This window comes from Magnolia sinica, chromosome 2 (assembly GCF_029962835.1).
Source record: "Magnolia sinica isolate HGM2019 chromosome 2, MsV1, whole genome shotgun sequence".
Lineage (NCBI taxonomy): Eukaryota > Viridiplantae > Streptophyta > Magnoliopsida > Magnoliales > Magnoliaceae > Magnolia > Magnolia sinica.
In genome coordinates, this window is record NC_080574.1 from 21,062,281 (window position 1) to 21,084,465 (window position 22,185).

The 22,185-nt window shown below is 41.8% G+C and overlaps 2 protein-coding genes across 3 annotated transcripts; one reads left to right on the forward strand and one right to left on the reverse strand.

Annotated features, from left to right (window-relative positions):
• The first annotated feature begins 391 nt into the window (after positions 1-391).
• LOC131236576 (uncharacterized) lies at positions 392-21,184 on the forward strand. 2 transcript variants are annotated; one of them, XM_058233851.1, is made up of 5 exons: positions 397-1,404; positions 1,559-1,790; positions 11,620-11,696; positions 18,664-18,791; positions 21,053-21,184. In XM_058233851.1, the coding sequence occupies exons 1-5, from the start codon at positions 595-597 to the stop codon at positions 21,054-21,056; spliced, it is 1,251 nt and encodes a 416-aa protein (XP_058089834.1). In that variant the 5' UTR covers positions 397-594; the 3' UTR covers positions 21,057-21,184. The 2 variants fall into 2 exon arrangements, with proteins under 2 accessions (XP_058089836.1, XP_058089834.1); XM_058233853.1 differs by lacking the exon at positions 18,664-18,791 and having other exon boundaries at positions 392-1,404; positions 11,620-11,716; positions 21,053-21,071.
• On the reverse strand, positions 18,781-21,614 carry LOC131236577 (NAD(P)H-quinone oxidoreductase subunit M, chloroplastic). Its single transcript, XM_058233854.1, has 2 exons — positions 21,089-21,614; positions 18,781-19,231 (listed from the first exon to the last, which is right to left on the reverse strand). Exons 1-2 carry the CDS (start codon positions 21,524-21,526, stop codon positions 19,058-19,060), a joined length of 612 nt encoding a protein of 203 aa, XP_058089837.1. The 5' UTR covers positions 21,527-21,614; the 3' UTR covers positions 18,781-19,057.
• Between the last annotated feature and the right edge of the window lie 571 nt (positions 21,615-22,185).

Below are 22,185 nucleotides of genomic sequence, written 5' to 3' on the forward strand. Positions count from 1 at the left end.
AGAAGAAGATGAAGAAGAAGAAGAAGAGTTACAGAAAGAAGAGGCTGGAGAAGTTGAAATGATGTTTATGGTGCCAAAGAAGTTTAAATGATGTTTTTTAGACATGAATAGGAGCAGCTGTTTGCAGATTGCTTAGCTTGAAGAAAATCATGTATCCATGTTGTCAGCTGATATGTTTTCATCATTCAAAAAGATAATAAAGTAAGCTGCTTTTACTTTTTTAGGCCACTTCTACATCATTGTGTTTGTCAATGTTATATTTTTTGGTGAAATCATGGTACTCTACCTTCTACGATAATTGGCAGAGATGTTATGGCTGTTCCTATTTTTTTCCTTCCTGTTTTTATGAACATCCAACACAACTGGTTAATATGATTAAGTCTCTCTCTCTCTCTCTCTCTCTCTCTCTCTCTCTCTATTTGTTTGGCCCGAACTGCTGTAATAGAACTTGGGAGCTGGTACTCACGTGATGGGAAGTTCTATTTTCCATCATTTTGCTTTTGTCCAAATCATAAGGGTGTATGGTTTGTAAGATAATAAGACTATTATTAATAAGAATTTCTTCTGAAGTTTTGCCTAAGTATTCATGTTGATATGGGACCTGCTTTGGTGAATAAATGTAACCCAAAATTCCAGGCCACAGTGTGTTCAAAACGGCGTATCAGCTGGTACAATCCCGGGGTTGAGATAAGCAACAAAAAAAGGTGCCTCCGTTCTAACAGTTCCAAGTTGAATTCTTCTAGTCATCCACAACAAAAATACGTAAGCATCAGTAAAATGGATTCCATTTCTTGTGATGAAGACTACATGAGATTCCTGAAATCTTTAAGAGCAAACAATGGTTCAAATTGCATGGAAGACGATACTGATTTTGAATATAAACTGTTCTTGGACCATCTGAGGGAAGATGGCAAATCATATGTTCTTGAAATGATAGATTTAGAGTGTGAAGTGCCTATATTTGTTAAGTACGAAGGAGATGATGGGTCATCTGATGAGATCAAGTTAGAAAGTCAGAGCTCAGGCAGTATTGCAGGTAAAAGAAGAAGGCCCTGCACGGCTAAAAAGGGTCGGAAATGTCATAAATCAGGTCCTGCACATTGCAAGGGAAATAGAGGGCTGAGACGAAAATCTGGTAAAGTTGTCACGTGTTCATACTCTCCTGACTGTGACTGTAAAACTGGAGAGCCTTTAGAGGATGACAGCTATCAGACATTCCTAAACCATGTTAGATTGCATGGTTACTCAATGATTTTGGAACTCGAGAATGGTATTTCAGTCAAATATGAAGAAGAAAATGAAGATTTGACTGCATCAGAAGTATCAACAACAAAGGATGCTCTACATCAGAGTGAGCTAGTGTCAACATTGTATTCAACTTCTCAGCAGCTTTCAGATTCTTCTGTAAGCATTTTATTCAGTTGCTGCAACAATAATTTGCTTTAGTCTCTCATCTTAATATGTGTGTTATCACTCTTTCTTTTTTTTTGGATTTATTATTTCATTTTGGCATTATGCTTATACTGTACTTGTCTCGTATAATATTTTGCAAATTCAGGTTTATGAAGTTGATGGAAGTTCCCTAGACCTACAGCCTCACTGCAAATTGTCATATTTTAGGAAGAAACTTATGGCTTTTCTGAACATGCCATATGACCCAAAGGAGCATGAAGAGCTGTTTAAAGAAGCGACTAGTTGTAAGGCGTTGTATAGTCAGAGAGTCCTACGTACGTCGTGCAAATCATATCCAACAATGAAACATGGCATATCATATCTTGATCATCACCCTGGTAAGCAGTATGAATGCAGCTAGAATTTTTCTTCATATTATCTCATGATAATTGGAGTCAATAATTTATAAAGTTGCTTTGTTTTTATGCATTTTCCAAATGTGCATCGCTATTCGTATATTTAAGCTGTTAAAACATCATTCTTATTATGACTGAAGTATTAGGGCTCAAAATTTCTTAGCATGTTTTTGGTTTCTTCTTGCACTTCCAAAATATCATTTTCTTTTGACACCTACGAGTCAGATGGCCCAGTTATCTTTTATGCACTTCATTAGCCAGTTCTATTTAAAAAAATGGAAACACTGCGTGGATCATTAGTTGTAGTTCTTCCTATATGAAAGTTAGATTTTCTGCTTGTCATCCAAGGATAGCAAAGACCATTTTTTTTTTCAATAGCATGTAAAAGCTGTGTAGACCATTAATTCCAAGTAGGGAAACCGAAAGATCCAAGTTTACAGAAGTCCGATAGTTTGTTGAGACTTGAGACAGACTGCTTCATATAGCCATCACTTCCAATTTGACAGCGAATGATATAGCACATAGCCAAAAAGAAAATAATATATACGCGCACATGTGTATGCACACACATGTGCACTCATCACCATCATCATATCATTCCACTCTATTGAGGACCATATCCTTAGTTAAACCGTAGTTGTCAAATCCTCTCTCTCTCTCTCTCTCCCCCCCAACACACACACACACCTTTTTGGGCCTTCCCCTACTTTCCGTAGTCTTCAATTTGAGTAAACTCGCTCCTTCTGACTGACGTAGTTCTTAGTTTCCGTTGCACATGACTAAACCATCTGAGTCTACCTCCCCTCATCTTATTACCTATTGGTGCTAGACCAAAGTTCCCTCCAATGCATTCATTTGTAATTCTATCCTTCCTAAGTTCCCTCAAATACATTTATTTGTAATTCTATCCATCCTCCTCTTGCTACTCATCCATCTCAACATTCTCATTTTGCTGCACCTATCCTATGAACATGTTGTTCTTTAACTGTCCAACGTTCCGTCCCCAAAAGCTGGCTGGTCTGATAGCTATCCTATAAAATTTCCCTTTAACTTTGTTTGGTACACGATGATCACATAAAACTCTAGAGGCACTTATCTTGAGTTATATGAGTAACATCCTTCTCAATTTCTCCACTCTCATGAGCTATCGACCCAAGAAACTAATTCTTCGTTTCCACTTCTGTTGTTACTAAAATTGCATTTCATATACTCCACAGTGGGACTTCTACGCTCATACTGCTGGTCCCAATCTTGGATGCAGGAGGGTTGCATCAGGTTGGCAGCCAGTGTCGAACTTACATGATTACATGACAGCTTTTATCATGAATCATATATATAGACACACACACACACACACACACACACACACACACACACCATGTGCTTGTGCACACACACAGGGAGTTAAATGGTGGATAGGCACCTGTCTTTGTGTGCTCTGCCTCATTACATCCTTTGTGAAGCAAACAACATGGTGGGAGGTTGTATATTTGCATCTAGACTCTAGAGCCTTGGGATATTGGGTCACATTATTACAATCCACTTGCATTGGTCGTCTTTTTCTTCTCAATATTTATTCCTTCTCTCAATAAATCATTCCTGTGTGCTCATAAAGTTTGTCTAGTGCTTTTCGGGTCATTTGTCGGTGGATTGCAATTCGACATTTGTCATTTTTTTGGGCTTCCATGGCCAATAGAGCACCTTGATTTTTTTTCATCTTCTTTTCCTTTTTTTTTTTGGTCAATGAGATTGTAGTGAGGGCATCAGGCGCAAACTTCATTTTGTTTAGTCTCCAAAGAAGCTTACTCAATTGCAGATTCTCTTTCAAAAGAGGCATTAGTAGGCCTACCCTTGTAATTAGCAATTGCCATTGATTGCTTAATGGGCAGGCATTGTTTTTCTCTTTTAATAATAGCTTTAGTTTTCTATTAAAACAAGTGGGGCATGTCCATGTTGGCATGATTTTCAGTAAACATGGATTTATGCGCTAATTCTGTGCAGCCAACTATTTGGGGCCCTCCATGTCTATGTGTGCCTTGTATTTAGTGGTAATGCTTGGTAACTGCGCCCCAATGGCCCTTCTTTGCTTGCTTGTCCTTTGGGGTGTGCATGCAATAGTTTGGCTCAGGTTTATCAGTGGAGTTGTGTTGGCATGCAAGTGTTGTCAATGTGAGCCTTACCATGGCCAGTTTCCAAGAGCTTGGAAAAAGAGGAAGGTTGATGTCTAGTTAGAAGTCGATTTTTTTTTTTTTTTCCAATCTACACATAAACGCTGACCCTGAATTGTCAGGACAATGCTAAGATGATGATGGTGATGTCATTTAATTAGTCATTAATTAAGAAAAATAAGTTGGTGGATGGGTGTTAATTCCAGTGAAAATTGGGCCAAGTTTTAGGACTGAACTTTTTGTGAAGTCCTTTGTCAGAAGTCTCATCATGGACAAAAATTCAGGTCATGTTGGTCACCCTTTGGGCACTTGAACCATGGAAGGAATCTTTCTACTTCAAAGTTAATGATCCGAGTGCTAAATATTTCTTTTTTGCCCATGTTTCTGGAGTAGCTAATGAAAAATTGCTGATTCCTTAGTCAAAGAGGGAGGTTCGGGGGGGGGGGGGGGGGAGGGGGGGATGTGTGGGGTATCTTTGTACCGAATGAATTTCCCCTTGTGGGATGTTCTTTTTTTGCTCTCTCTCTCTCTCTCTATTTTTTTGATGAGTCACAAAATTTATAGTAAAAGAAAAAAAAAACCGGTACAGAAAGAAGGGAATGGGGCCGCTGAGGTAGTGGACCACCTAAGCTCCCAGGAAAAGAAGATTATAGCCCTTAAGATTGTCTACATTAGCAGCCCATTCAAAGATAAACTGTTTTGCTCTGCGCACTGAGGACTCCACTGATTTAGACTCGTCTTTAAAACATCTACCGTTTCTTTCTTCCCAAACGGCCCACCAAACAGCCAGGAGGGCTATTCTCCAAATTGGGGTTCTTTGCTTACCAACTCTGACACCGTGCCACGCCTTCAGAAGCCTACCTGTTGAGTTTGGAGCACACCAAGTAATTCCAAAAGGACTTAATATATTTGGCCAAATTTGATTGATATATGGGCAATGCACGAACAAATGGTCGGCCGTCTCTTCTTCAGCCATGCAACATAGGCAAACATTAGGGAGGATCACCCCCCTCCTCAAATTATCAACCGTAAACACCTTTTTCTTTCCGACCAACCACCCAAAGAAAGCTTAGGAGGAACCGAGTACTGCCAAATCTGGTTAGTTGTTGTTTCATCATCGTGAGTGGGATTGCTATCCAAAGATTTGTAGAAAGACTTAACAGAAAATATACCCCTCCATATTAGCTTGTCTTCGGACAATAGATTCGGCTTGCAATTTGAAATACGATCAAGGAGGGCCATGTACTCTGCAATATCCCAGTCTTGTAAATTTCTTCTGCATTCCAGATTCCATTCCAAGTTCCTACCAGATAAAGAGAGACACTTTGCTACTGAAATAGCTTGGTTTGGGACGATGCGATAACTATTTGGAAAGTCCGCTTTAAGGGCTACTTCTCCCATCCATCTATCTTCCCAGAATCCTACATTTTCACCATTACCTATAACAAAGCCGATGTCTTTGAGGACCTCTTTTTTCATGGTAAGGATACCCCTCCATAGGGCCGAGGCCCTATATGAAGACTTTGGTCCACCACCCTCTCGATGAACAACCATACTTACTTTTGATTTAGTTGTTCCATAAGATCCTAATCTCCACACCCACTTGCCTAGCAAAGCCCTGTTCATAGTCTTGAGAACTTTTATCCTAGCTCCTCCTTCTTGAGTGTGCTTGCACACCTCCTTCCATTGAACCAAATGGAATTTCTTGTTGTCCTCTTTCTTGTGCCAAAGAAAATCGCGACTAGATTTTTCCAGAATAGCCAAAATCGAAGCAGGACATCTGAACAAAGACAAAGTATAACGGGAGATTCGATAAAGCCGACTTAATAAGGGTGACGGCGCCCCTAAAAGATAAATATTTGCATTTCCATCTGGCAAGGTATTTGTCAAATCTGTCTATGACCTTGTCCCAAAGAGATTTTGGAGGCTTTCCAATGCACAGCGGGAGACCCACGAATGAAGTTGGGAAAGTACCGGTGGAACAGTTAAAGAACTCTGCAAAAGAGCTGGTCTCTTCCTGTTCCATATTCATCCCAAGAATCTTAGTTTTTGCCATGTTAACTCTCAGCCTAGATACCGCCTCGAAACATTTGATCGTTGTGCGCAAATTACCCACCATCTCCTGATTAGCTTCACTGAAAAGAAGCGTATCATCCGCGAATTGGATATGGGAGATCGGCCTATCCATACCTTCAATTCTGATGCCACTAAGAATACCTTCTTCCTGACCTTTAGTTGACATTTTGGATAGAGTCTCCCCAACTATAAGGAAGAGGAAAGGCGACAACGGGTCCCCTTGACATAGCCCCTTGGAGCTTTTAAAAAAGCCTTTAGGGGAACCGTTCAGAAGAACCGAGAAGTGAGCCGACCCCACACACTCTCCTATCCACCCTTTCCACTTCTCGCCGAATCCCATACGAGTTAGCATATACCGGAGGAAACCCCAATCCACGTGATCGTATGCCTTCTCAATATCAAGCTTGCATAGGATGCCCTTTGATATGGATCTATGGTTGGAGTGAAGACATTTATATGCGATTAATGCATTGTCAATGATTTGTCTGCCCAGGATGAACGCACTTTGATTTCCAGATATCAAATTCCCTACCACCGATTTACCATGACTTTAGCGAGGATCTTGTATGGGCTACCTATTAGACTAATCGGTCTAAAATCTTTGAAGGAGACCGCTTCCGGGAACTGGGAAGATCTTCGGAGTGGTTATAGACTTTTTCAGCGAATTCTATGATAGGGGGCGCCTTCTCTAAAGGGCTTGGAGCCTCTTTCATTGCTTTAATCCCCAAATTAAAGCAATGAAAGATTTTTGGTGTCAGTTACCGATAAACTGTCGAGTTGTAGGAAATCTAGAGCAGGCCTTTTCCAATCATCTCCCTTGAGTAAGTCGCTGAAAAAAATTAACTGCCCCTTCCGGTATTTAATCTTTATCTTCAATCCGTATATCATTCACCTCTATGCTATTGATCCTGTTATATCTGAAACGTGCATTGGCTACACTGTGAAAAAACTAAGTGTTTTTGTCCCCCTCTCCAATCCATCTGGCTCGTGATTGTTGCTTCCAGGCAATTTCATCTTCTAACACTGGCCGAAATATTTTGGATTATCTGAATTCTATTTGACAATTGCTCTGTTGTCATGGAGCCTCCTTCTACGCTATCATCAATTTCCTGCAGGTTTGATAACAACGAGTCCATTTCCTTCGCCCTGATACATAAATACTTCGCTCTCCATTGTTTAATCTTCTCCTTCAGAAGTTTCAGTTTGCTGCTAAGTCTGAAGCCAACGTAACCTTCCACTACAAAACTAGACCACCAATCTTTAATAAGCTGTGAGAAACCTGTAATCTTCAGCCAGGATATTTCAAACCTGAATGGTTTGGGGCCCCAGCTCTGATCTTCCGTTGTGAGAATCACCGAGCAGTGATCAGATGTGGTTCTCAGTAGGGCTGATTGGGACACCAAAGGGAAGCATTTGATCCAATAAGTGGATACCAAAAACTTGTCCAGTCTGGATAGAGTCAGATTTAGTCTATCGTTGGTCCAGGTGAACCTAGAGCCTAAAAGGGGGAGGTCCAGCAGCTCATGGTCGTTGATCCAAGAAGAGAAATTCCGCATTGCTGGAGAAACCTTGGTATCGTGCGATTTTTCTTCAGCATATCTTGTAATATTAAAATACCCACATCGACACCAAGGACCGTCAAATCTGCTCCTAGCAGCATTAAGTTCCACCCAAAAATCTTCTCCGCTAACTTCAGAAGTAGGACCATAGACTGAGGTAACTAGGCAGTGTAAATCAGAGGAGAAATTTTTCAGAAGCACTGACAGGGAGAATTCTCCAACTATTCACTAGAGACCAAGCGGAAGATTTCCAAGCCACTAGGATACCCCCCACACTGCCAGATGCATTCAGCACAACCCATTTGGCATCTTGGGCCTTCCAGAGGGAGCCCATCATCGGAACAGAAAAATTTTGAACTTTCGTCTCCTGGAAACAAATCACATTTGGATTGTTTTGATCGCATGTTGCTTTGAGAAGTCTTCTTTTCTGCTTCAACCTGACTCCTCTAACATTCCACGAGAGGATCTTCATAGCGAAACTGAACTGCCCCTTTTTTATGTAATCCCTGTTCCCGATTTGGTGCCATAAGATGTATTGAGGGTAGATGTGAGACTGTGAAGTTCCCTATTGCTGCACGATCTAGAGGGACGCTGTCTGGGTGATCTTGTTGCTATTAATGGTCGACCTCGGGACTTGACACAATGTAAAAGGGCGATGTAATCTTCTGGACAATCCCTGAATGATAACCCAAGAGATCTTCCCACGTGTCCAATGGCATCTCTGATCCATTTTTTTTTCCCCCTGAATGACATCTCTATCAAATTGGCCCTTTGAGAATCAACATCCGCCTTCAACGCCAGACAGAAGTCCATATCTTGTGATGTATTTCCCACCCGAATCTGCAAGGGCTCTGCTTCGATGACGTCTTCTATTCTTTCCTCTTGGAAGAGGGTGGTTAGCTTTCTCTGTTGAGCTGCTTCTTGGGGAAATGGGGGAGGATAAAGGATTAGTCCTGATTCTCTGAATTCCACGATCGACAGTCAAGTTCGGGAGGATCTTCAATCTCCCACGTTAGTGGCATCGAACCAGGGAGAGGGGATTCATTAGAAACCCACCAAGGAGGATCAGTTGTTCGGGTAGGGCCTGAACCCATTTGACGCGGAGGTGGGGAGATCTTCCAGGTCACTCTGGCAGATGGAGGAATCGGATAATCTCCTATGGCGAAAAAGTCTCCCGCTAAAAGCGCAGAGACTTCTCGCATCTTACGACGAGGGGACGGCTTGGCTGAAGGCTCTGAACGTAACGAATGATTGAGATCTAAAGATGGTCGGGTCGGGATGTTTGAAGCAGGCGTATCTGACGATATATGGACTCCCGAACCTGCAGACACTCCCCATCCTAAATCCGAGCCTTCGGCACGTACAACGGATGTGCCACGCGTCCCCTAATTAAGTAGACAGTTCAGCTTTAACGGGACTCTCGAGGAGTTGGCAGCGCTAGGGTGACGTGGATGACTCTCCTCCAGCCACACGGTGATGGGTGCGATACTCGATGATTGACGCGTGTCGTGGTTGGGAATCCCGGGGCCACACGTCCTGCAATCCGAAATTACTCTGTCCCCTCGGTAGCTGTAGACAGCTGTGTCTGTTGGACTATCGAGGGAAAGAGTCGGAACTCCAGCGATACACGAAATCCGTGCTCCTTCATCAGCTTCCATGGTTGTCGGCGTTGCAGGCGAACATTGGACAGACCCCTTGATCCTCCAGAAATCTCCCCTACGTGGAATGGGGTCGTCTTTATTCTTCATTTGCACTGGCAGGGATATGATCCTATCTTCCACCTCCACCTAAATATGTAAGGGTAGCGTCTCTCCCTTCTTCCATCTCACCCTGACTTTGATCACGCCCATCTCCTCTCCCAGGAGCGTCTTAGGATCGATTTCGATGAATTTCTCTATAGTGCCTGCTGCCTTGAGGAAGAATTCTTCACACCACAGCTCCAGTGGGACTGACCAAATGAGGATCCAAACATCTTCCATACCGAAGAGGGAGAACTCGTCCCAGCTCTGAATCGTTAGGATCGGCCCCTCTTTGTGTAGCACTCCAGCGCAGATGAGGATATCCGGGTTAACTCCTAGACTCAGCTTTAATCGGAGTTCTTTGTATCCTATCGGTCGGATGCTATATTGTTCCGGCTGGACCCTACAACTTTCTTCTATCCAGGTTCTGACTTGGGGTATCGAGGCGCCTTCTCTTGTTGTCATGACCACTGAGTTCTGTAGATTTCTTTTAGATCCTTCTAGACAGGATTGCGAGATATGCACCACCTGATCAGAACGTAGATTATCCTTCTCAGTAACCTCTCCCTGCACCTTCTCTTGAGAATTGCTGGCTTTGTTGGAGAAGGTTAGGTTTTCTGATGCCGCCTCCTTAGATTGAAGTAGCACATCTTTGAACGATGGAACTTTCTTCTAATGGATACGTCTCAGCGATGTCTCCTTGATCGGTTTTGGTTTTAGAGGTTCGGTACCAACTTTCGCTCTGTGTTTCGGGCCAAATCTCGCTCTCTAGACTAGAAGTTTAACCCCCCTGAAACTTTCGTCATGAAGCATCCAGACAGCCCTAGTCAGTTCCTCTTCTGAGCTCATCCTGACCAACGCAAAGTCCCTGTAGGCACCATCGTTCCTGTCCCTTGGCCTAACCACATCCATCACCACACCAGCTCGGCCGAAAACTTCGGCGGAGTTTATAGGTGCCCATCCTTCTGGATACCCTTCACAAATAGGGTTGGGTAGCTTGTAGTGTCTTTCCTTCCTCTGAACTCTTGTTGCGATTTCCCTTTCCTCTTTCTATTTCGGATTGTTTGCCATTTCTCGGAGTTTACCCGATCATACGGGGTGTCCGAAGCTCCCGCAAGACCAATCTTCGGTTCGATAGGCACCTCCTCCAGAACACCCTGAAGGCCACATCTATCTTCGCCTTTTGTTCTCTGTCCGCTGAATGGACTATAGTCACCACTCCTACTGCCGCTAGCTTCTCTTCTACCCCCACTAACTCCACTCATCGTCACCATGCTATCCTTGATCACAGTCACAGTCCGCTTGTCACCATGCTCTGCTCTGGTTTTCAAGTTGAAGGATAATCTCTGGTTTTACCTCCTGAGATTACAAACCATCAAAACAATAGAGAAAGATTCAAGGATTGGACAAAAGAAACCTTTTCTTTCTTTCTTTCTTTCGAAGAAGAAGACTAATGTGCTTCCAAAGTATTTAGGGCCAGCTTTGTGGGTTGCACATGTCTAAAGAGACAGAGAGGCCATGTTTCCAAAGTATTTAGGGCCAGCTTTGTGGTTTGCATGGCAGTTGTTCTTGCATTTGCATCTATGTATGATTCACTTTTAGGCTTGATGATAAATGATTTCTTTTTTATTCAGTTTCATCATCATCTAAGCTTTTCCCAAGTCCCAACTAATTGGGGTCAGCTACATGAATCGTGTTCTGCAATTGTCAGAATTCTTGATAAATGTTGTGACAAAAGTTTCATGCCAGCAAATTGTCAGGATTCTTATTGTGTTCTGTCATTAAATTCCTGTGATGGACTACCTTATCACATAATGACTTTTCAACTTGGCTTTCTATTGGGAAGGTCACTTATACTATGAATGGCTGATAGTTTTACGATTGTAAGAAGGATCGCGTTAGAAATAATTTTTGCATGTCCTTTTGAGTAAGTGATATTTTTAGCTTGAGCTAAACAGAGAAAAAATCATTTTGCTAACTATAACTTTCTTAGTTAATTGAAATGACCTTCATTATGCGTTACTCCAGGATAAATTATTTATACATGTTTTTCTTCGCACTATCATTGTTTCCCCAGCCTATTCGTATGCTTTCTATTCAGTTCTTGTTATCATCGTCATCATAATCATGATCAAGCCTTATCCCAACTAATTGGTGTCAGCTACATGAATCCTGTTCCCCTATTCCACTCTATCGAGGGCCATAACTTCAGTTAGACCAAAGGTCAACTGGTCTTGTTATGCTAATTTTTGTTTGGTTCACTGTGAAGATCTTGCAGAACAAATCAAGGGTGCTGATAGATATAGAGCTTTGACCCTCTTACGTGGCTTCTTCTTCTGGTTACAGGTGACCTGTTACTTCGACATGTGTGTTTCATTATGTTCATATAAATGCTTGAATATTTTGTAGTTGAATTTTGAGGTTTACATCGCTTCCAATTTTCTAGGTCCAATAATGAACACTGAACACAAAAATATTGCATGTCAAGGCAAATTGGACCAACAATGAATTGAGATCAAGACACTGTTGTTTATTGGATGATACACTTGTATTATCACATGGATAACTTTGTTGATTGTCAATCTCAATCTTACTATTCTTGACTTGCATTTACCACATATCATGTCACATCAATTTGGGATTGATGTTGCTTGACATGCATTTTTCTAAAAAAAATGTGTAATTTCTTTTATGCCGTTGGCATGCTATTTATGTGAGCCTTGGTGCCCTTTGCATTTTTCGAGGCTTTGTGCTTTCCTTAATAAAATCCTCATCATCTTTTTTTCTTTTTTTTTTTTTAAAAAAAAAGGAAAGAAAGAAAAGGAAAAAAAGAAAAGAAAAAAGCTCTTTATGTGAGTGTTTTTTTTTGCAAAGGTAGCTCTTTATGTGATTTACCTGCACACATTTGTGAAGCCTAATTGTGTGTAGGGCTGCAACTTCTGTTTGGGTCAACTTGAAACCGATTGACCCAGGTTCCAGTTGGAAAATGCCAACCCCATTTGAAATTGGGTCGGGTTCGGGTTGAGCAAATTTGGGTCATGTTAGGTTGGGTCGGGAACAATCACATGGATTTAGGTCGGGTTGGATCGGGTTAGGTTGGGTTGGGTTGAGGAGTATAGACAAGGTATTCAATAACGGCAATGGTGGCCGTGATGGCTACCCTTATGGCCATTTATAATATTGGCCGTGACGGCTAGCCTTATGGCCATTTATGATATGGGCTGTAACAGCCGTTAGTTACACCCCTCGTAATGGCTGTTAGCCCTTATAATGGTAGATTTTATTTTTATTTATTATTTATTTAGAAAAAAATGCATCGGCCCTGTATTAGCCCGTATTGACCTGTTACAGGCCCATATCACCCCATTACGGCCTTGTATTGGCCCTCTATGTTCATTTTTTTTCTTCAAATTGGGCATTACAGCTCCATATCGTGTAACAGTCACCCCTGTTACCGTTAGATAACGGCTGTTACGTAACTGTTTTTGAATAACATGACTATGGAGGAATTCAGGTTGTCTTCAGGTTAGGCACCTTTGGTTGGAATTTGGGTCAGGTCAGTTTGCAGTTGTGTTCTCTTTTGGTAAGCTAGGGCTTGGGTTGACTGTCAACCCGACCTAACCCTCCTGAGTTGCACCTCTAATTGCATGTGTATGTATGTAATATATATATTATTTAAGTTCCTGAAGACTTGCTCCTTAAGTCTGAACAAGAGTCTTGGTTCGAAGTAGAGAGAGAGGGACATCACTAGATCAGTTGGCTCAGCTCTGAAAACTGACCGACGAGAATGTTTTACAAACTTGCGAAACTGATCTGATGTTTCATGGAAGCACAATTTCTTAAGAGTGGAAAATGGGATAATAATTATGGGAAGGGATTCCTGGAGCACCAATGATGCAGTCACATCCCCAATACCATGAGTAGACCCCACATGACCCCATGTGCAGGCAATCTCGTGATGTGTAAATTATTGGGTAATTGTCATTTTTATACTTTCTAATAAAGGACTTGACTAAGATACTCTTACTTGTGGGCTGACTGAAGTTTAACCCATATACACATATATTCTGGTCATTTTTTATTTGATTAGGGATTTCTTTATGTTGAGGTCTATATAAAGACCATTTTGGACATCATCATCATCTAAATCTTATCCCTACTAACTGAGGTCAGCTACAAGAATCCTGTACCACTTGAGATTCGTGATAAAAGTTGTGGCAAAAGTTTCATGTCAGCTGCCAACCTGATGCGACCCTATGAGCTTGGCTTCGGCAATGAGAACTCAGAACTCCTACTGGCATTATTCCAGCACAATTTATAGGCAATGAATAATAATGTTTCTGAAAGGTTACGATAAATCAAAGTAGGGGGGGGGGGATGGAGTGGCGAGAAAAAAAAGGTAAACAGGTGAGTTGACAATTCGGTGGTTCATTGCATTGAGAAGGGGAAGGAGATCGTTTCGGTTGCTGAAAGAGGGAGGGACAGGGGTGGTTCATTGCATTGAGAAGGGGAAGGAGATCGTTTCGGTTGCTGAAAGAGGGAGGGACAGGGGATTGGACAACCGTTGGTGGCAAGAAATCAAAGCTCAAGAAGAATGGGAGAATGGGGATGTAAGCATTATCAGGCTTCCCAGCTGGGTGGCTGCCGGTAAATTTTGAATGAGTTTTTGGTAGAGCTGGTAGGGTAATGGAGGTTGTAATTCCTCAAGAGCGAAATTCCTCGATTCTTCAAAGTTTTGCCTTTCTTTGGATGAGCTCGGAGGAGGAAGTGGAGAAAGCTGTGAAGTTGCTGAACAGTGAAAAATTCGGAGGTCAGAAACTCGGTGTTCAGAAAGCACGCTACGGGCAAGAAATTAAAAACAGGGAAGGTAAAAGGGGCAAGGAGCAGAGGATTAAACACATTCAAAATTCTGAGACGGTTAATGGGCAGACAGCCATACAATATACAGCTGTGAGGTCGAAAGGATCTAGTAGTGTTGCGACTTTGAATCCTCCATCTCTGAAATCCCTCTATATTTTTTTTCATCACCAAAAACCTCTCTAAATTTAGGCTAACATATAGCCCAGTCCACTGCTAACGATATAATCAGCCTTTTCGGTGATTTGACCAAAACTTCCTTGCCTTAATTTTTTTTGCTATTTCTCTCCTTCCAAATGCCCTGCATAACATCAAACAGAAGCATTTTCCAAATGACTGATTCTTTGGCATTATATGCCCTTTCTCGCAATCCAGAACCAAACTCATGATGCAGCTACATAGGACCTGTGATATTCTGAACGCTCTAAAGAGGAAGTACCAGACGTCACTGGCAACAGAACGATTAATGAAAAGGTGGTAAACCGATTCTTCTCCCTTTCTACACATGATCCACATAATTGGAGTGGCAAACTTTCTATTCTTGAGATTGTTGAGAGTGAGTATTTTGTTTGCCGTGGTGATCCAAGAAAACACTTGGAACTCTCGGCAGAGCAGAGGATTTCTGCACCGTAGCAAGCAGGGAATGGGCACCATCATGAGATGCTATTCTCTTGTCATATGTTAACTCGAAAACTTTGTTTTCGTAAGTCCTGCAATGGGATGTGATATGTTACGTTGAAGTTGTGAGTAAGTGATAGCTTTGTTTTTCCAAGTCTTGTGATGGGATTTTTTCTTGGTTAGATGCCTTGAAGGCCATTGGTGCGACGTCATGGCAATGATAGTTTGACTATACCCAGTGTTTTAAGTATCGACGATATTGGCCAATATATCCCGCAATATATCTTGTATCCTACATGTGCGATACGAAACGCACAAGTAGTGGGATATATCCCACATGTTCGATCCGGTGAGCATTTTCGATTTTCGATCATTTTTTCCTCCCGTAAATCTAGTTAAATCAGTGTCAAATTGTTATAAATCCATGATTTTTCACGCAAAGAGCTTTGATTTCGAGATTTGGATGAGATGGGCTGGGTTGCGGAAAATTGAAAAAATAAAAAATTTCCAATTTCTCATAAATCAATTGCAATCTGTGTCCAAACATAAAATCAAACATGTATGTAACTTGATCTAGTGATTCTTCTTTTGCTTTTAAATGTATTGCTTATGTTTCTATATGTCTTCTAACATCTATAAATTGTATGAATAGACTTTGAATATGCTTGCATTAATTCAGTTAGGCAACAAATAGATTAGGACCTCATACAAACAAAACCTATTATGTGCACTAGTTTTTTGTAATTTTTTGATTTATAAGTGTGCATTGATGTCTTTTTTAACAAGCACTGAAGTTTCATTGAAAAAATCAACTAACTTCCTAATGTTTCCCCATGTTTCCAACAACTGCAATACATTATGCAATACAACTGATATATCCCATGCGATAACCGATACGTATATGTATCCCAAGGGTGCGACACTTAACGCAATACCGATATTTTGAACACTGACTATACCTATTTATTTTGCACCTAGATCAAGGGTTCCAACTCTGCTTGCATATTTTTGGTATTGGTGCAAGTTCTGATACACATCTGAGCATCTTTTTCTCCTCACATCCCAATTCAGAAATTTCAGATTTCCAGCCCCCACTTCTACAGCCTTGATCCCAGCCACACCCTAGATCTAGTCTAAAATGGTCCCCAATCCTCGTCCCATCTCAGCTGCACTCCTCTCCATATACATATTAAGCCTTAGTTGGTAGCCGCTGCTACTAACTTGCTCCAAGAAACCCTAGCTTCCATGCTAGCCAGTCGTCTTTAGAAACCCTACTTGCCACTAGGGCTGTCAACTGGTCAGTCTTGGGTCTTGGTGTACCCATAACGGGTCTGCCTAAGAGGATCAGGTTTGGGTCCGCATTACCATATAAGGTCCTGCACGTGAATCCGATCAGGTTTGGGTACCTATTGGGTCTTTGGATCATGGCTTCTGATTGGGTTCAAGTCATGTCTGGGTTGGATAGGGACATCTACTTGATTGAAATTATCCAATAGATGGATTGGAACTCTCACGTGCCGTGTTAGCATGGATGGCTTGTATATGGTCTCTCTCATACACTCTTATGCTTAACAAACCACATTTGATTTTCATATATGTGGGTGTGTGTGTGTGTGTGTGCGCGTGCGTGCTTATTATTCAGAATAATAATATAAAGGTTAACTTGAGTAACTGACCCGGTTTTTAACCGGGTCCAACATGGTGGACCTGAACCCAACCTGATTTCTGAAACAGGTTTGAAAATTGGACCTGGATCTGGACCCATTTGAATCAGATCTACCTTTCAAGGCTTAATCCAGCCCTCCACAGCTCCAAATCCCAATCGTACAATCTTCCAACACTTGGCCTACATACATAAACCTAAATTAGCCCCTTATCATCCTAGCCATACAGTCTCTAAGCCCTATTTCTACATTCCTATATGAGTGGCAATACATAATTCGTGAAGGCCACCCAGATGGTTGCAACAAAGGTGTGGTGACGATGACACATTCACCATATGCTTGCAGTTTACTAATGCATTATGTACATGTGCAAGAGTATGGCCGACTTGATGCTGCCCCCTGTTTTTATGCTTCGGTATCTGAAGTGGGCCTGAAGGCCCATCAGATGACCTAACAGTTGCAGCAGTGAAAGCCCAAGGTTAGCCCCATGGAATATGTATCCAAGACAAATACAAATCAGCAGCTATTGGAGCTTTATATGCAAGCATATGGAGGTTGAAATAGGGGCCAACTTCATGTTGGCATCAGCCTGTTGCAAGCATCCGTATGATTCCCTCAAAGACTCTACTCAAACATGCAAGTGCGCACAATTGAGTTTTTATGTCTAAAGATGTCCAGCTAACTATGTGATTTGGGACAGCTGTTTTGAGTATTAAATGAGCTTATCTACCATAATTAGGAGTCTTGTGTTAGAGAGTTTTAGATGAATGAGATTAGATTGAATCTTTGACTAGGATCAAAGTAATTTAGGGTTAGCTTTTGCCGGATATTTCTTTCTAACCCTTGATGGCTGAGCAACCATATGCCAACAAAGAAAACATTCGCTCCACTAGTAAAAAACAAAAAAGCCATGGGCCTTGAAACTGATGCCAGCTAGATCAGGCATCCTGGCGAAGTGGGGCACACAACATGGTAGGCCCATGAAAATACCATTATGGAGCCTTAAGCTGACCAGAGAATTGGATGCGTGGGTCATGAGCAATTTTGTTTTGGCTTGGTGAAGATCATATCAACTCAGGCAGCCTGAAACCCATTATGGGTCGGTTGCTGATTCCTACTCAGTTGTAGCGGAAAAAATCGTCTGGTCTGTGGAATGTCGGAGAAATCTCCAAGACTGGGAGATACAGGAATTTGTGAACCTTCTACATTGCATCGAAAAGGCCTCTCCTAATCCTTCTACAGAAGAGGGGTTGATCTGGACGAACTCCAAATCCAGCAGATTTTCAGTGAGATCTTTCTACAGCCAGCTGGACCGACCTCCCCCTAATCATATCCCCCACTGCAAGCAAATATGGAAATATTCGGTCCCGCCAAAGATCATCGCTTTCGGGTGGTTGGTTACGAAGAAAAGGATTCTGACAATCGATAATCTTAAGAAGAAAGGGATGTGCTTAGTGAACATGTTCTTGTCCTGTATGAGGTCGGAAGAGACAGTGGACCATCTTTTGATTCATTGTCCTTTCATTTCATTCATTTGGGACGAGTTCCGTGCCTGCTTCGGTGTTACCTGCTGTTTCCCTGAATCTGTCGCCTCTCTTTTTCATGCTTGGCATGGGACTAAGCTAGGTAAACAGCGGTCTAGGCTGTGGAGAATGGCCCTTCTGGCAATATGGTGGTCTGTTTGGGAGGAAAGAAACGGCAGGTGCTTCAGGGACACCGCTAATTCTGGTCGCCATGTCTCCTCTAGAGCTAAAAGTCTTCTTGTAGATTGGGCAGTGAATGTCGAGTCCCTTAAGGACTATAATCTTCTTTTTCTGGGCGTGTAGTTTCGATCTGCCTCTTCAGCAGATCTTTTTCTTTCCTTCCTTGTTTTGTTCTTTCTTTTCGTTTTAATCAAAGTTATCTTTCAAAAAAAAAAAAAAAACAAGAGGACTTGATGGTTTGAAAAAGCCAAGAGAGGAAAATATCTTAGTATTTTAACTTGGGATGGTGCGATGGGGCTTCCATCTAATTGATGGTAAAGCTCATCTAGTATACCTGCTTTGTTTGTGATGGATATGACTAAAATGTGATATATCTTTCTTTTTTTTTAGTTAGTTAGAAGCATGTGATGTGCATGTGTCCATTCATCAGGTGTTCTGATAGATGTGGTGCTCTTGTTGTGTGGTGTGCAGAACTTGTGTCATGAAGGAGCATTTAGGCCTTGGGTAACACCTCCCTCAGATCATGCTATAATTCCGATTGCCTGTCCTGAGACAATGCCTCCAATTGGAGCTGCAGGACCGGCGAGCTTGGAAAGTAAGTAAGTTTTATTATACTGACTGGCACTCATACAATCACCGCTTTGTACAACTCCGATTGCTTGTCCTGAGACTGACTCCCATTGTGATTGCTTGTACTGAGATAATGCCTCCCATTCGAATTGCATGACAACCCGAAAGCTTAGGGACAAGAGTTAAGTTGAATGAGACTGATGGCCATATCGGCTGAGAAATGAAATTTTGGCGTAATATGATATGTATATATGAATATCAAATGATGGTATCATGTCACTTGTCTAGATCTTCTTTATTGTACATTTTGGAGCGGGTTGTTGAAAATGACGCGGGGCTTTCCCATGCTGAAGTTGAGTGTCTTCGCATTCATGTTGTACTTGATCTCCCCATCGTACAACATCTTGCGGATGTAGTGCTCTATGTCGGATCCAATAAGACGGAGGGTGTACTCTGTCAGCGGAGCTCCCTGTATCCAGATGGAAACCAGTTTCTAGATTAGAGCAGGTAACAATAGGGAATTATGTAGGCAGATGCCAAAATCATGATCTGATGCCTGCAGACACCACCAGGCATCATGGTGCGAGCTGATTTTTTGGGTGGACCCCACTATGCTGCCGATTTTGTTGTATAATAATTTTGGCATCTGAGAATGCATCAGTCGGGAGTGAAATAGCAGAGTCGAATTGGTTCTCAGGAATTTCTGTATGTGGGTGTTGACATGCTAACTTTGATGGGAAGCACGCGAACAGCAGCCATGCTTCGAATGATATGGAAGCAATGTATTTCTGGTATGTAAAGAAGACAGATCATATATATTTGCAATTAATAAGATAAATGCAGATTGGTCTACCTAAGGGACCCACCAACATAACTTATGCCTTTCGGGATACTTTTGTCAAATACCAAATGTTCACTTTGGTAGTTGGAACTTGTTTCAGATTGTATGGTAGAGCCAGAAGAACCTGAATATTGGTAGAGCGTTCTTGTTGCGGTATACATTGCAGGGTTCTATTAATCCTGATTGTCCATCTAGTGGGCCCTACTATAGATGGAAAATAATTCAAGATACAAATCATTAGGATGGTACTAGCCATATGAGCAGTGTGGCCTTCTGAGCAATGGTGGTATTTAAAAAAAAAAACAGTTTAAAGTAGACATCAAGTTCCCAAAACTGAAAGTAAGTGGTGGATGCAATCATCTTTTAACTGCGGTTTTTGGAACATAGGCCATCCATGACAAGTCCCACCAGATAGACAGTCCTGATTGAATTTTCACCCTGCCGTATGTACTGTAGATACATGGCTATACCATATTACAGATCTTCCGCCTCTAAGGTATCATCTCCCCTGGTACAATGGGCTATTCTACTAATATCTTGATGATTAGTGGGCCTCTTTTCTCATTTTGAATCAATGTGGCAATAATACTGTTGTGTTTACTTATCTTTTTTTTTTTAAAAAAAAAAGAAAAATGACTTCATGGAGGCAGGTACATGGCCCACTTGCCATGGTCATGTTTAGTTTTCTAAGGAGGATTAAAAAAATGTGTAGTGACCATTTGTTAGGTGATACAGACTGTTGACCTTTGGCTTATAAAGGTTGGATGTAGAACTTTGCTGTATTGTATCAACTGTCTACTTGCAGTCCAGTGATTGAAAGGTCAGGATCTTCCAATCCAGAATATTTTTGAGATGTCTCCCATCCATGATTGGGCCACTAGCTCACTGGCCACTGATAACACTTCGTCAGTAGAGCAGAGCAGCTCATACTTGATGGAGATCTAGCTGCCACACACCTCTTTCTGGTGATCCTGTTTAGTTGGTACTCATAATCTTGATTGGGCTTGTAATTATTTGAACATGGAGTCCAACAATAACACATCTGAATATCCGAGCGACCATGTTTCGTCTGCAAGGTGGGCTGCCTCGATTAAGGCTGCTGCTGGCTTGTATCCATGGATTTTCTACTTGAATTTCCAGAAAGTTACAAAATAAATGGGGAACGAAAAAAATCCTTTCACATCCATGTTATCTCATACTACATTTTAGAGAATTGTTGTGTGGGTATCTTGTTGACAAGGAAGTGAATACCCATAAGAGTATGGAGGAGGTGAGAGATCTGTACAAATATACATGTATCCATACACATACCTATTTATAGTATGTATAGTTATAGAATTGTACATAGATATCCTATACTCTTAACAATCCATGTGAATATCTTTTCGTGATTTTTAAATTTTTTACTTGATTAGAAACTCAAAAAATCTGGAATTATTTCTGGAGCAGGTAGGGTTATTCATGAACAAAGATAAATCACAGTACCTCATAATGGTCGACGAGCTCCTGAAAGTAGGCATAAACCTTGTTGCAAGTCTCTGGGGTCCATACAAACTCATTGGAAGGGTCGAGGATAAGGGTCAGCTTGTCCATCTGGGTCTGATCAAAGGCGTGTGTGACTGGGTCTATGTAGGCTGCGTAGATCCTCACATGACGTGTGACGCTGCTTAGCCATTGGCCACCATACTCCCTACTCATGTTCATGCTCTTGGTCATCACTTGGGGCTGTGACTGTGGCTGTGGCTGTGATAGAGGCTGTTGCTTCTCTACGTTCGCTTTCTGCTGCTTCTGTTGTTGCTGCTGTTGTTGCTGTTGTACGTCAGCCTGTTGTTGAGCTGTTACAGTTCTCGTCCTGTGACCTGGAATCTGACGACTCCTTCCGGCCCATCCCAACATGGAGAAGCTTGTTGAAGTAGTAGCCATTTCTGGCAAGATCTTTGGGTTGTGTAGTCTTGGTATAGGAAATGCTTTGCTCTCGTAGTAACTTTCACTCTTCTTATCATTGTGTGAGATTTGCTATCCCTACCAGCACGTTTACAAATGGCACATGTGCCAAATGGGCACACGTATGAGGAACCTGAGCCCTACATTATGTGGGTCCGACTCTGAAGATGACCCTGCTGTGAAAATTTTGTTGGGCAGGACACGTACGTCGAATGTGGACCATTCTTTCTTTTGTTTTTTTTTTCTTCCAAAAGAATGTCTACTGTTTTGTTGGCCCCGCTGATTTTTTGCTGTTATCTGTCTTCATGGTTTGTCCCAACTTATGCACGGCTCAGATGTGACACACGTGCATTTTTTTTGTGCGCGTGAAAGGGTCATGTGGGCAATCAAACATTTAGGTGTGTGGACGTACAATTCCATGGCGCCCAAACAGAGCTTTGCTAAACCCACATGCATGGGGTCAGCTAATGAGTACGCCACTCAAAATGCCAGCATGGCAGACATGTGCAATATCTAATCCATCCATCAGAAGGGTACCACTACCTAATATATCCTACTCTAAGAATCAGGTTAGTCTACCAGTCAAGTGGGCCACAATTAACTAAATAAATGTACGGTTGTGAAAAAATAAGCTAAAG

What these genes read in the sequence shown, in the direction of transcription:
- LOC131236576 (XM_058233851.1), top strand. Translation starts at nt 595, where the DNA reads ATGGGACCTGCTTTGGTGAATAAATGTAACCCAAAATTCCAGGCCACA. An exon ending in ATATCTTGATCATCACCCTG is followed by an intron (nt 1,791 to 11,619) that starts GTAAGCAGTATG and finishes TTCACTGTGAAG; the next exon opens with ATCTTGCAGAACAAATCAAG. An exon ending in GCTTCTTCTTCTGGTTACAG is followed by an intron (nt 11,697 to 18,663) that starts GTGACCTGTTAC and finishes TGTGGTGTGCAG; the next exon opens with AACTTGTGTCATGAAGGAGC.
- LOC131236577 (XM_058233854.1), bottom strand. Translation starts at nt 21,526, where the DNA reads ATGGCTACTACTTCAACAAGCTTCTCCATGTTGGGATGGGCCGGAAGG. An exon ending in AGCTCGTCGACCATTATGAG is followed by an intron (nt 19,232 to 21,088) that starts GTACTGTGATTT and finishes ATCTGGATACAG; the next exon opens with GGAGCTCCGCTGACAGAGTA.